The sequence below is a fragment of the Triturus cristatus genome, chromosome 5_2, assembly GCF_964204655.1.
Source record: "Triturus cristatus chromosome 5_2, aTriCri1.1, whole genome shotgun sequence".
Lineage (NCBI taxonomy): Eukaryota > Metazoa > Chordata > Amphibia > Caudata > Salamandridae > Triturus > Triturus cristatus.
Window position 1 is genome coordinate 668,432,456 of NC_140588.1, and position 13,888 is coordinate 668,446,343.

General features: G+C 42.9%; 1 protein-coding gene across 4 annotated transcripts in view; it reads left to right on the forward strand.

The window, feature by feature from the left end:
• Positions 1 to 13,888, forward strand: part of DIAPH2 (diaphanous related formin 2) — a 3,515,124-nt gene that overhangs the window by 978,759 nt on the left and 2,522,477 nt on the right. For all 4 annotated transcript variants that reach the window (XM_085607750.1, XM_085607751.1, XM_085607752.1 and 1 more), the window contains one exon: positions 12,835 to 12,945. In XM_085607750.1, coding sequence (XP_085463876.1) covers positions 12,835 to 12,945 — 111 coding nt within the window. The remainder of the gene's footprint in view (positions 1 to 12,834; positions 12,946 to 13,888) is intronic.

Below are 13,888 nucleotides of genomic sequence, written 5' to 3' on the forward strand. Positions count from 1 at the left end.
ATCCATTAGCTTGCCTCTGATAAAAATGCTTTCTTTACTCGTAATCTACAGTATTCTCACAAACCATTAAGCCAGAATTTCTTCTGGCAAAAACAATCGGAGCAGATGGCACCGTTTCTCTTTATTAATTTCGGATTGGACATGTGCTTTGGCTTGTTCGCTCATGTCATCTTTGTAACATAACAGGGATCATTCGAGCAGACACAATGCTGGTCGGATGCGGGCTTCTGTCTGTAGCCGCCTCCTTTCAGACTGCGGCAGTGCTGCAGAAATCTGCATTTCCGCAGGTTAGTGTATTGTGGAGAACAGTCCATAAAACAACGTTCAGCCGGTTGTGAATATTATCACGAAAAGAGGGGAGCATTTCAAACATCGAATCTGCTGACATAAACTTGAATCCCAAGCAATGCATGAGAGAAACACCGAGGCTCTGGAGCTGCGGCTGTACGCCAGCGCAGGCGCAGTGCATGCTCACTCTCCGATGGCATCCATTTTCTTTTGTTGACAAGTTAAGAGGAACTGTATTTGCTCGATAAGTGTTAGGGTGATATCTCGACTGATAGTAAGGTACTGGATGGTTGCATCAGTGACAGAGAAGCAGATAAGAAGGTACATAGACCGCTTTAGAACTCTAAAAGGCAGCTAATAGCAGTAGACAGGCAGACCTAGATACAGTAGCGGCCGGTGTCAAACTAAAGTAGTAAGGCGGTGGGGATGGGGGGGCAACATAACATACAACAAAACACAAAAACAAATACCTTACCTGCCGCATCGCCGCTCTTCTGTTTCTCTCCGGCTCCAGTCCACTGCAGGCACAAGCTCCCAGACTCCGCTGCAGTCAATGCAGACGCTGCTCTCATGCTCCTGACAGCATGAGAGAAGTGTCAGGATTGGCCTGAGCACCCTCGATTTGCGCTCCCAGAGAGACTAGGAGGCTGTGCCCGCTGCCTCCAACCCTGCAACACAGCTCAGCTTGAAGACCGCTCAGTGCGCATGTCGGTTTGGCCATTCTAAAACAGCTGGACAAACCGACATGTGCACTGATAGCAGTGCTCACCACTCCCCCTCCGTGATGGACTCGGCCCTCAGAAGAAAAATAAATCCATAATACAAATGTTTTATTATGGTTTTATTTTTTGCTGGCGGGGGGGGGGGAGGCGCTGCTGCCTAGATATTTGTAGAGAGAAAAGCATCTATACAGGAATTGATAGTAAGTTATAGATTGACATAGAACACCAGGCATTCCATATAATCACAGGAATGGAGATCTATATATTATTATGTTTGGGTGCTTATATTGTACAAAGTGCAGTAGTATTAAATTCCATCTTTCAGAGGGAACTGTGAAATATGGGAAATAAGTCACATCTCCCTGTGCATTACGTTCCACATCCTTATAATGATTGGCTCCCAAATCACTCCACATAGCTTTACCTTGGTTAGGACCTATTATGATTACACAGAAAGCTTATTAAAAGTATGCAACAAGGTTATCCATATTATGCAGCAAAAAAATGCAAATTTAGTGGTACAAAATTTGAGCTCAAGACAAATTTTTGGGAAAAATCTGCAAATTATTTAGCAAATATAGTGGATCCATAATTATGAGGTAAACGTTACAACCACAGAATCAGATAAATCCTCTGACCCTCACCATTGTCCATTGCTTAATCAACAATATATTAACAGAACGTAAATGTAAACATTCTAATTCTAATCAATGATCATTGCCATGGCACTTTGAAGAAGTCACAGCCTTTTGAAGCAAAATATAAACACATCATATAAAGAAATATATAACTAGTAATGTGTGACATTGTCAGGGTGAACATTGCATGAGAAACTTCAAACATCTCCAAGCTTAACAGTTGTTTGTTGTTTAATTAGGAGTCTAGTTGTGAAAGCCAAGCAAAACCAGAACTTTCTAAATGCAATCAAGGTCCTTTATTACGTCTACCTTGCTGGCAGGAGCTTCAATAATCTCTCAACATAACCACTGCCTACTGTTTAATCAACAGTCTATTCACAAAAGCTGAATATTCTCTTTGCAATCAGTGTCCATTGTTAACTCTGCCTTGCTGGTACCAACTTTTACAGTCTCTGATTATTATAGCTCGAATGTGTTTTAAGGAAAGAAAACCTTTTGTTAACTGACACTCTGTGTTCTTTACTACATACTCAAATACTTTTCTTTTTTCTACAGCCTATCAAACAGTTTTATTCAATATTTTACTTACTCTTTTCAGTAAACATTTCGCTGTTTGAGAAACATTCGTATCAGCAAAATAAACATGTGTTATGAAATTCTATTATGGGTAAGCTCCATAATATGTCTTTAGCTTCATGACTTATGATGTTACTGGAACGCCTTAAAGCAGTATTGGACCATAGGATAAGTGTAATTAGGTCAGAGTTTCCCTAGGAAAAAGTGTTTGTTTCCCTTATAACTTTGCTGCCATTTAATGAATCCCTGTGAAACTTTCCAAAACGTTGATCAACCTTGCTTCCTTCTTTGAAACTTTGCACTGACCTGTCAAGTGGGGGCTAAGAAAAAGTGGGGGTCCTAAAAGTGTGATTTCCAATGTTTATTTCTATAGTTAACTTTGTGGTAAAATACAATGGCTGAACACAATTACACCAAATTCCACAACAAGCTAGAACTTTGCTCAGAAAGTACTATTTGTGATGTAGTGTAAATTCTTTCAGATGTTCACCAGAAATTAACATTCAAAAGGTGTGGGGGGGGGGGGAGGCTTGTGTTGGGCATGAAGGGTTTAAAAACGTAGGAATATCTGGATCGTTGTTGTTGAGATATACTCAGGATATGCTCTCAATTGTTAATTTGGAGGGAACCTGTAAACAATGATTAGCTGGTCACAACATGAACAACTTGTTGTGGCAGCCATTACAGGACTGAGGGACATGGTAGCTGCATCCTGAAAATGGATTTTAAGAAAAATATAGAAGGTAGCGGGATGAGCACATCTTGACACCCAGGGGCATGGGGTGAGGGGGAGGGTGCCAAGGGGAACCATCATTGATTGGCTGGCTACAAAATGGAGATCATGTTGTTTCAGCCATTATGGAACTCTGGGTCATGGTTGAAATACATTGTAGTAAAAGCCCGTCTTTCAGTATCACCAAAAAAAACACATATGAAATGTGATAGAGTTAATGTATATTAGTTTAAACCATTTGTTGTTGTTCAACCCATTTTGGGAATCCTGATGACTTCTTAGGTGATTTTACCTTGTGAAACATGCTGATCCTCTGCTGGGAACTGATGAACCATTTTTGAGGGAAAACGGTTATCTCTCATGATTTCCTCATATAGTTTATGGAAAGTGCTCCAAAAGCTAAAATACGAGCTAAGTTTCTATATGTTAACACTGTTTTCCTTAGCCATGTGGCAATAAAATCTGTGTTTTTAATTGTTATTGCTTCGTGAGGAGCAGGCTAAAGTACATTGACATGTTTATGTGGTCATGAACCCAGTGGGATCAAATGTGGCATATTGTATTTCTAAATGGGCTAAAATTAGTGAAAGAGAGAGATATCGCCATAAGTACATCATCACCTGCCCATATCTATTTACTCAGCCTACCCGCATTTTCAGCCCCTTAACAGCTCCCTAATTTTAAAATAGTAACATTTTGATAGACTAATATATAAATATATTTACTGAAAAAAATCAAAGGTTAAAGTGACAATTTAGTTAGGTGGTACAAAATTAACTTATGTTAAAAAAGAGAAATTCCCTGAAATAAAATAACAGTTAAAGTGATGTTATACTTAGGTGTTGGAATGAAAGACAAGCTAGCATTAAAAAAAAAAAAAAAAAACTCTGAACTATGCCAGTTATTCTTTAGTACACTTGGTGAAGTTTAGTGAGCTTTTTCTCCTGTTGTACTGAGCAGTCTGATTGGCTGGCCACCACTCAGAGAAAACGTTGCAGCTTTCATTACAGTACTTTGTGAGTCCCTGTGTCTTGAAATCACACAAAAAAATAATGGTGAGGTAAGGGAGACCCTGACTTCTCGGACGATTGCCTGCATGTGGGCGAGAAAGCAAAAGACACACAATTGATGGACGGGATGCAGAACAAATCAAAACATTCACCCCCAGTCAAGAGATCTGGGTTAAATCCATCATTCTTTTGCTCTCCATGCACCCCAGTTTAGACCTGGCCATATGCAATCAGTCTTGACCCTGTGCCTCATGGGAACAGTCCAGCCCAAACTGCCAAGCCAGGGGGGCAGGCTTTGGCACATACAGCCATCCCACTGCTGTGAACATCCAATGGCCATGTGCAGTGCTGGTAATCCATGGTGGGGTTAGCTGCAGGGCCTGTCCTCTGGTCGACGGCCATGCACAACAAGAGGGTTGGCTGCCTGCAGGGTGGTTGGCTGCCCATGGGGGGATCGGGCAGAGGCCTGCAGTGCATGACTTTTGGACATTGGCCACCCGTGGGCGGGGGGAAAGTCGGGGGGAGGGGGTTGGCTCCCCGCAGAGGGTCAATTGCAGTCAACCTCCACTGCACTCAGACAAAGGCCATGCACATCGGGGAATTGGCTGCCCATGGGGTGGTTGTCGGGCCCTGTGGCCAACCCACGGCAGCACATGGCCAAAGGAGTTGACGTCCCATAGGGAGTTGGTTGCAGCAACTGTCTGGAGGCCAGGCCGTGCGTCCAAACCCCCGCTGTGTATAACTGATGGTTGTGTGCAGCAGACATTGGCTGTCTGCAGGGGGTTGGCTGCCAGTGAAAGTTTGGGTGCATGGAGAGGCCAGAGGTTAGGTCCTGTGGACAACTCCCGCTGCACACATCTGAAAGCTGTGCACAGTAAGGAGTTGGCTGCCTGCCTGGGGGGGTTAGCTGCCTCAGAGTGTGGGCTGCTCCATGGGGGTTACGTGGAGAGCCTGGCCACAGAATATGCCGCTGCTTGGTAGCCGCTGACGCACTGCACGGCTGTAGGCAGAAGTTGAAGAAGGGAATTCTGCTCACCACTTGTCTCCCTTGGGTCTACCAATTAATGGAAACACTTTTTTATTGATCAAGTAGGAAGGGGCAAAATGGTGCCCAGTTTCTTAACTCTTACTCTGTATGTGTATGATAGTAACTGAATAGGCCTCGAAAGCATTTCTCAAGAAAGCTGTTTTTTCCCCTTAAATTTGGACATTCTTTCCTTATTATGCAGAATGTTCTAATGCCCTTATAGCGTGCTGTGCTGACCATTACAGTCCTATTCCCTTGTTACAGACCGTTGCCTTTAGCTTCAGCCTGTTAACACTAGAGTGGGTCTTTAATGGTGAATATAGTCTGCTAGATGACGCTGTGAGCCTATATTAACATTAACTGATAGACAAGGCAACATATTTTTTTCTATCTTTTAACCAAGAATGGGGGTTCTAAGAACTTTGTAGTTTTACATTTTTTCTATTATTTTCTTTTTTTGGGGAGGGAGGATTAACTAAAAAATAAGAAAAAAAGAGGGTATCACAACATGGGTGGAATAATATTTTTTGTAAATGGCTTCATGATCAGAAACCTGCTTGTTATCGACTGCAGCACACACAGAAAGTAGTTTTCCACAGTCCATGCATAACAGTCCAATCCTTACATAGGATATGTTTAGGTCTTTCTGTTGTGCACCAAGAACATCCACTGGTACAATATGTCCTGCTTGGAGACTCTTGAGTGCCAAGAAAGTTGTGGAAGGTCCTCTTCTTCATTGCAACTCCGTTTTACCATTTTCACTGGTTGGGATGCCATGCTCTAAGATGACTGAGCATTCCAGAGGTGCCAAATGAATATGTGTGCCAGTTGCACAGCCAGATTCTCTCTTATATGTTCTCAGTCACATTTTTCCAAGATACTTTCTTCTCTATTGCTGGGACAGAGAAGAACTCACACACTCTGCTTGTTCTTCCTGATGTTCTCATTGGTCTACTCCTAATGAATTCGGAGTACCCATAATCCCACCAAAACATGGGAAAGTCCCAGAAAAATTCAGCAGAATGCAATAGATGTGAATTCTCCCAAGTGCAGTTCTGTAATAAATGTAATGAGGCTGAAACTACTTTCATATAAATAAAGTGATGGCAAACAATCCACAACAAATGTACTGTGAGTTGCAGGTAACGAGGTACCATTTCTATGCACAGCAGTAACACAACAACTTGCTTATTTGCACCTGTAAGACAACATCTACTCTCAAAATTTAAATAAAATGACCTCTTCATAGTACACCCTTTATTTTCTATGTTCTGGCCCCCACGGCCCCACTTTGGTGGAGTAGAAAGTAAGACCCATGCAGGATTCCCTTGGTACTCTCTTTTTAGCTCTATACATCTCGTGAGAGTACCATGGTATGTATGGGAAGTACAAAAATTAAATGAAAGAAGAAAATGTTATTGGCCACTCAAAAAAACCCTACTAAAAAAACAAGCCCATACCTTGCAATCCGAGTCCATCATGGGCTTCAGGAAAAAAGCAGACACCAGGAAACACTAAGCACATCATCCACCACACCTGTTACAGGTGCAACATCAGAAGAGAACAACAATATTGACATTCAATCCAGTTCTATAGCATCGCCGCAACCGATGCCTGAGAAAGAATTCGTGGTGTGGCAGTTTTTCGAACTTTCAGCAGACCAAAAAATAATGATCAGTAGGTTACATGCCCTTTGTGCTACCAGGTGCTGAATAGAGGAGAGGCTGAACAGGGCGGTTGGCCGCCCACAGCTGGGTTGGGCACATGGGCTGGCCCGAGGCCAGGACCTGCAACCAATCCTGCCGCTGTGCATGGCCAAAGGCTGTGTGCAATGGGAGAGTACTGGCTGAAAAAGGTCAAAAAAGCCCAGTAATTCACTGGAAAACAAAACAAATATTAAAGTGGTATTATAATTAGATATGGTAATAAGGGCTTAGATAACATTACCAAAATCCAATCAGTTCACTGAAAAAACTAAGGTTAAAGTGATGTTATGGTTGGGTTTTGCAACAAGATAGAAAACCCCAAAAGACTGAAATTTAACAGTTATAGTTTACTGAGGATTACATACATTTCATCCCTCAGGACATGACAAATTACATCATTGATATCATCACTGATGACATCATACAATCATTTTGAACCCATCCCAGAGGGTTTGTTGACTTGTAGTAATGCAACAAGCTACACCAGTGGACAATTTTGTATTCACCTTAATGGTATTTCTCTCTTAAGGACTTCTCATGATCCACAGTTTTAGGTCAGGCCCTGTGGACAACATTCCGTAGTTTAGTAAACTACACTGCACACGTTCCTGAGATGGGCACGTTGCATTTAACCATAGAGACATTCTTACCACACCATTGTGAAATAATCCACTTACAAGTGGGACGCCCCTACATTCTGGATTATTAATGAATTTGCACTGCCTCAAACCTTTTAACAAGAACACATGCACAGATATCCACTGGAGAATAATCTGTTTTTAAGAGAATGTGTGAACTCTCTAACAGTTGTTTTGGAACAGCCTTTGGCTTTAATCCACAACCTACTTTGAAACATATCTCTGCAACCCAGATCCACTCAACCTTTACCTTATTTAACATTGAGTATTACTTGCACCTCAAACTTAGGTGATTTGTAAACGGTGCACCATATAACTTTTTACATGTACGATCACACTTGCATCCAGGGCTTACGCTGTTTCCATGCTATGGACCCACATGTGTAAACTCAATAACTCTATGCTTTATATGACTATGGTGACAAATGCAAAAAGTGATGGATTAAACCAGATCTGTTGACTGGACGTGGATGTTTGCATTGTTCAGCATTCTGTCCATTATCTGTTCTTTTTGCTTTTGTCACCTTTAGTGGGAAGATTATGCCCAAGCGAGGATCCTGTGCTCACTGCACCACTGGATTCAAGCTAGCTTGGCTGATGAGGGGTGATACCTAGGAACTGGTCCCATAATGCTTGATCATATTCTTCCAAATCCTTCACTGTGCGTGGCCTTTGTCTATGGACAGCGAGGGGTTGTCTACAGGGCCTGGCCATTGTCCAGGTCCTGCACCCAACTTTTTGCAGGCACCGAACTAGTGGAAAATCCCTGCTGCACAAGGTGTTCAGCCATGCTCAGCTGGGGTTGAAAACAGGGCCCGGCCAGGCCCTACTCCCAACCGTGGTTCAAGGCCTTGGAAACCCAACCAACATTTTTTAGAAAATATATATTTTTCAGGTACCACAGTACTTCTGAAAAATATTTTCAGAATATGGAGACCGAGTCAACAAGTCCTGTATTGACAGCCACAATATATTCTTCTCAGTTGCGGCTAGCCAATCAGGTTTCTCAAAACTGAGAGCTGGTACAGCAATGGAGGAAAGGAGAAAAAGCTAGCTTGGAGGCCTTATTTTTTTTACATTTGGTACCGTGGGACTCCTTCAGTACCAACCATCCAGATATACCTACCTTTTTAACCCCTTTAAGCCAAACCCAAGCACTTCTTTAAGTGCAATTTCCTCAAAAATGGGTGAATAGATGCACACTAGAGGTGAGCGGAACTTGTGGTGTTTCACTGTGCAGAACTTTACTGAGTTTCATGAAAACTCTGCGAGATTCTACAGAGTACCGTGAACAGGCAGAAATCAGCACGTTGCTCTGCTCTTGCTGATTTTTAGGACAGAGAGCTTGTTCCGTGCTGCAAAATCAGTGCGACAGGCACCACATGGCCTGCCATGGTGTTACTTCTTTACTACCGCTCAAGTAGACTTTCTACTCTAGTTGCAGCTTTCTCACTGTGAATGGACTCAACTGCCCACGACCGCCTGCACTGAGAAAAAATCTCGCCGGGCGCCTACTAGTGACTGAAAATCATGATAGGGATTGCCAATTCTCACTTTGTGTTGCAAACTTATGATTAGCAAGCCACTCGTGAGATAAACTGCCACCACACGATGTTTGGAGAATTTGACAGAACTCTGTGTTATATGTGTACAAAACTTCGCCAACTCCACCAGCAGAACCGAATTTATCGCCCGCCCCTAATTTACATCAAATCATAAAAAGCCCGCTTCAGAGCACATTTCTAACATTTGACAAATTTGCTGTAATTCTGTTCAGCTGTTTTTTCTGTATCGGAGAGGAAAGTTTCCTACGGGAATTAACAAGGGAAATCAAAATTTGGGAACGCTCCCCCCTTTTCCTAAGCCCCTTCTAGATGGGTCAGGCTGAAGGACCTAAAGTGGATGAACTTTTTTTTTTTTAGAAAGTCATGTGCAGATTTGTCAAATGATGCCAAAGTTATTTGCAAAACAAAGATTGCATTTCCTGTGGAAACTCTGATCTAACTATACCTACATATTCACTGAAATACCCAAAGGTTAAAGTGACATTATAGTTAGCTGAAATTTTAAACAAATAAGTCACTTAAATTCACCAGTTATAGTTATCTTGAGTGACTATAACTCGTGTCCTAAAGAGACTATAACTTGCGCCCCCACCATGCGCAGTTTCAGATGATGCAGTAATGTCATCAATGATGTCATCAAAAATGTCATGTGTTGTGACATGGGAAGTAATTAGAAGTGCATTGCGGTGCATTAGTTATAGCTACTTTAAGGCACAAGTTCATGAGGGAGCCTCAAGGTCCCCACAGCCCCAGCTGGCTCCCCAACCACCATTGTGGCGGGAGGCGGGCAATTCTTTTCATTTTGAGTAGGTGACACAGTGCCCACCCAGAGCACCCACACCCATGCCTTCATTTGGGGCAACAGGGTAGCCCCAGGGGTGCCTGAGCGCCATCCAGCTCTCCAGCCATTACCATAGTTAGTGACGAGAGGAGCTGGCACCTTTTCTCTGCTCCCACCTGATTGGTGCAGCATTGTTTTACTGCTCTAGACGGGCAGGAGCAAGATTCTGTTTTCTGCCTGGGAGAGTGTGGGCTGTCTATGCCAAACTCTCGCTGGAAGAAAACCCCAGTATTCTGTCGGCACGTTTCTTTGCATAGCATGCAGGTGTGGGTGGGGGGGCAAGTTCCGAGGGCCATCAAGAGACGTCCTAGGGGAGTAGTAGTTGCCGAAGATTAGGACTTTGATTTCTTCTGTTTTGAGCTGGAGGGAGTTGTTTTTCATTCCAGCAGAGACGTTGCTCATGCAGTTGGTGAAGTTTGCTTTGGCGGTGTTGGTTAAGTCGGTCAGGGAGAGGATGAGCTGTGTGTCGTCGGCGTAGGATACTATGTTGAAACCGTGGGCTCGGACGATGTATGCGAGGGAAGTCCTGTAGCTGTTGAAGAGTGCTAGACTGAGCAAGGATCCTTGAGGAACTCCACAGATGAGTTTCATGGGTTCTGAGGTGTAGGGGGGAAGTCTAACTCATTGAGTATTGTCCATTAGGAAAGAGGATATCCACTTGAGGGCTGGTCCACAGATACCCAATTTCTGAAGCTTTCTAATGAGCGACTTGTGGAAGACCATACTGAAAGCTGCGGAGAGGTCGAGGAGGATGAGTGCGGCAATTTCTCCTCAGTCGAGGATGCTTCCGAAGTCATCAGTGATCACAATCAGGGCTGTCTCTGTGCTGTGGTTGGTGCAAAAGCCTGGTTGAAAGCTGTCTAGGAGTTGATGTAGTTCTAGGTGGTCTGCTAGTTGGGTATTGATGGCTTTCTCCATGACTTTAGCTGGAAAAGGCAGGAGCAAGATGGGTTGTAGCTGCTGAGGGTCTTGGGGACCGCTGTTGTTTTCTTAAATAATACATTTACTTCTGCATTTTTCCAGCAAGACAGGAAGGTGGCGGTGGTTATGGAGGTGTTGATGATAGCAGTGAGTGTAGGGGGGATGATGGTTCTTCCAAGGTTTTATATGAAGTGGGGACATGGGTCTGAGGGGACTCCTGAGTGGATGGTATTCATCAGGGCGGTGGTTTCTTCATTCGAGGGGGGCTTCTAGTTGCTGTTTGGTGCCAGCTGGTTGGGGGATTTCATATTGGTGTGCTGTGGGTCGAATGTGTGGTAGATTTTGTCAATCTTCTGTTTGAAGAAGTTTGAGAGATTGTTGCAAAGTGCTTCGGATGGGATGATGTTGTTGGGAGCTGCAGGATTGGAGAATCCCTAGATCATGATGAAGAGATCTTTGCTGTTATTAGAGCTGGCTTCAAATCTGAGATTCACGGCTGTTTTCTTTGCATCTCTTAGTTACTGGTCGTAGAGGTTGAGGGCGGCTTTGTATGTGGATCTTGCGGCAGTGTTTTTGTCAAGTCTCCATTTTCTCTCAAGTTGTTTGCAGTGGTGATTAGACTCCCTTGAGGTCATTGATGTACAAGCTGGATTGTTTGTTGTTTTTTTTGGTCTTGTTTATGGTGGTAGCAATGCAGTTGGTGAGCCATTTATTTAGGCGCTTGCTGTCGACATCAAGGTTCCCAGTGTGGTTGGGTGGGCGTTCCTGTAGTGTCTTGGTCCAGTTTTCTTCTGATATTTTGCCCCAGTGTCTTGATGATGCTCTGGGTTTTTCTAGTGGAGTGGCTTGGTGGGCAGTTATCTTGAAATATACGATGTAGTAGTGAGACAATATGAGCAAGGTTATATGGGTGTTGGTGATCCTGTTGTTGGAGGATAAAATAGGCTTGAGGGTGTGGCCTGCTGTTTTGATTGGTCCAGGTTGGTTCTTGGACAAGCTGGGGGAGTCCAAGGTTGCTGAGGCTGTGGAGGTGGGCCGTGGAGTTATAGTTAGGCATTCCAAAAGACCTTTGAAATTCAATGAAAAAGCCAAAGGTTACCCATGTGATTACAGAATTTTAGAGTGTCAATGCACGTTTAATTTGAGTGCTTGCTGTTGCAAGAATTAAAACGTCACAAGGTTTAGCATAGTCACAAAATTCTACATATGTTGCATACCAGTAACAATTCAATTCTATTATTATTATTTAATAACTGTTTTACATATCACTTCATGCCATACTTATGGCCTCTAGGAGTTGGAGTTCAAAGTCATGCCCTGCAGGTTACATCAGATGCCAAGGGTGAGCTTTAACACATCGACCATTAATGCCTGCATATTAAAGTTCATGTTCAATAGCCATTGCTTATTTTAAAAAACTAAGCTTTTCAATCTTACTGTACGTTCAGGTTAGTTCACAGAAAATACAGGGCACAGCACAGGAAAAACAGTTTTCATCACTTTAAATCGCTTTTCAATTGAAGTGATCACCTGGAGAGCAGTAGGATGTATTTCACATTATTGTCAAATATCGGCTCATGCTTTTAATTCTGTTAAATTGCACAGTATTGTGAGATTTGTGTAGTGCTTCCTAACCGATTCACAAATGCATTGTTGAATATGTAAATTAGTACTCTCCTGCATACTTTTACAAGACCTTGTGAATCGACACGAAACTTACAACTCATTTTCATAAAAGCTCAAAGAGGGCACCTTGATTTGCATGTGTACAAATGTTATGAACATCCCTTGAATATTCCCATTTTGACATTTTTGGGCAAATTCACAATGACATATAAGTGTATTTAGAAAACAGAACTACTTTATGGAGTCCAAAATAAATGCCTTTGTGAATAGGCCCCAAAATATTGAGTGAAAAATGGATTTCATGGTTGAGGAAGGGTAAGATGTTTTTGTCATGGTTAAAATGCACATGATCAATGTTTATATATCAAGGGTATTAGAGTTGTGTTCCAAACTTGCATTTACCAAATGATATTTCCCCTTGAAATATGCGGTGCCCGGTGCTTACTGTTAAAGTACCCCCCACCCCCAGCCCATGTCACTTTGTTGTAACGTTGCAATCAGTCTGAAATACTGTTGAACCATCACTGTGGTTACTATTTACAGGTGGCCTGTATGCAGTTTATAAACGCGCTTGTCACCTCTCCAGAAGATCTTGACTTCAGGATACATTTGAGAAATGAATTCCTGCGCTGTGGACTAAAGAAAATGCTACCAGTAAGTACATGTTCGTCTCAGAAAAGCGAAATGTGGGAAATTTAGATAGACCGTGCCTCTTGAGGTTTTACCTTGTAATGGCATGGTCTTCATTTTGAGAATGTTCAGGTTTCCTTAAAAAGGCTGCATTTGAGACCGCATAGTACACCAGGAAGTCCCTCCCACAAATACCTGAAAAAGATGTCCATAAATAGATTCAAGTATCTGAATGTTTCTACTTATTACTTCTGCTTATTAAAGAGCGTTCGTACTTGCACACAAAGACGTCCTCTATTGACACTAAGCAGGACTATGCTTGCTTATCCAGAAATAAACCCAGCCTCACCATTTACAGGTGCCTAACTATTGCTGACTTCCTGTTTTGCACGACTAAGTTTGAGTGACACCTCAGCCAACGTCCTTACTCAAAGCATCTTCTACTTGAGTGGATCGTATCCGGAAAGAGAGGCCGGGCATATCGGGGTGGATGGAAAGGGTGATGAGGGAGACAAATGTAAAAACTGAAAAAGAACTTACCTGCTGCCCTCCAACATTGTGTTGTGCTCTTCTGCTGCTCTCCTCTTCACCGCAGAAAGGCCAAATCCATGTGCTAAGTGAAGGCAGTGCACCTACCACTCCCCTCGGTGCCTGTCGTCATAGCAGAGGAGCCGCCCCTGATCTTCTGTAATGGAAAGGCACCGACTAAAGACCAACCTTGCAGATTGACTGAATTGAATGTCTCCAATAAAATGGGTCTCTGATCACAAGTAATCCTTTGCACCTGCTCTAATGTATCCTCAAAACACAAAATCTGCCCTCCTTCAGACTTAATTTCACATATTCGCTCCGCATATCCTTTACCACACTTCTAGAAGAGGCTGAGGTAAATGCTGGCAACAGAGAATGTTTGTGTGGAAATATACACAAGTTTTGATGGTAGTCAGTGAGAAAGAAGCTAAGTTGG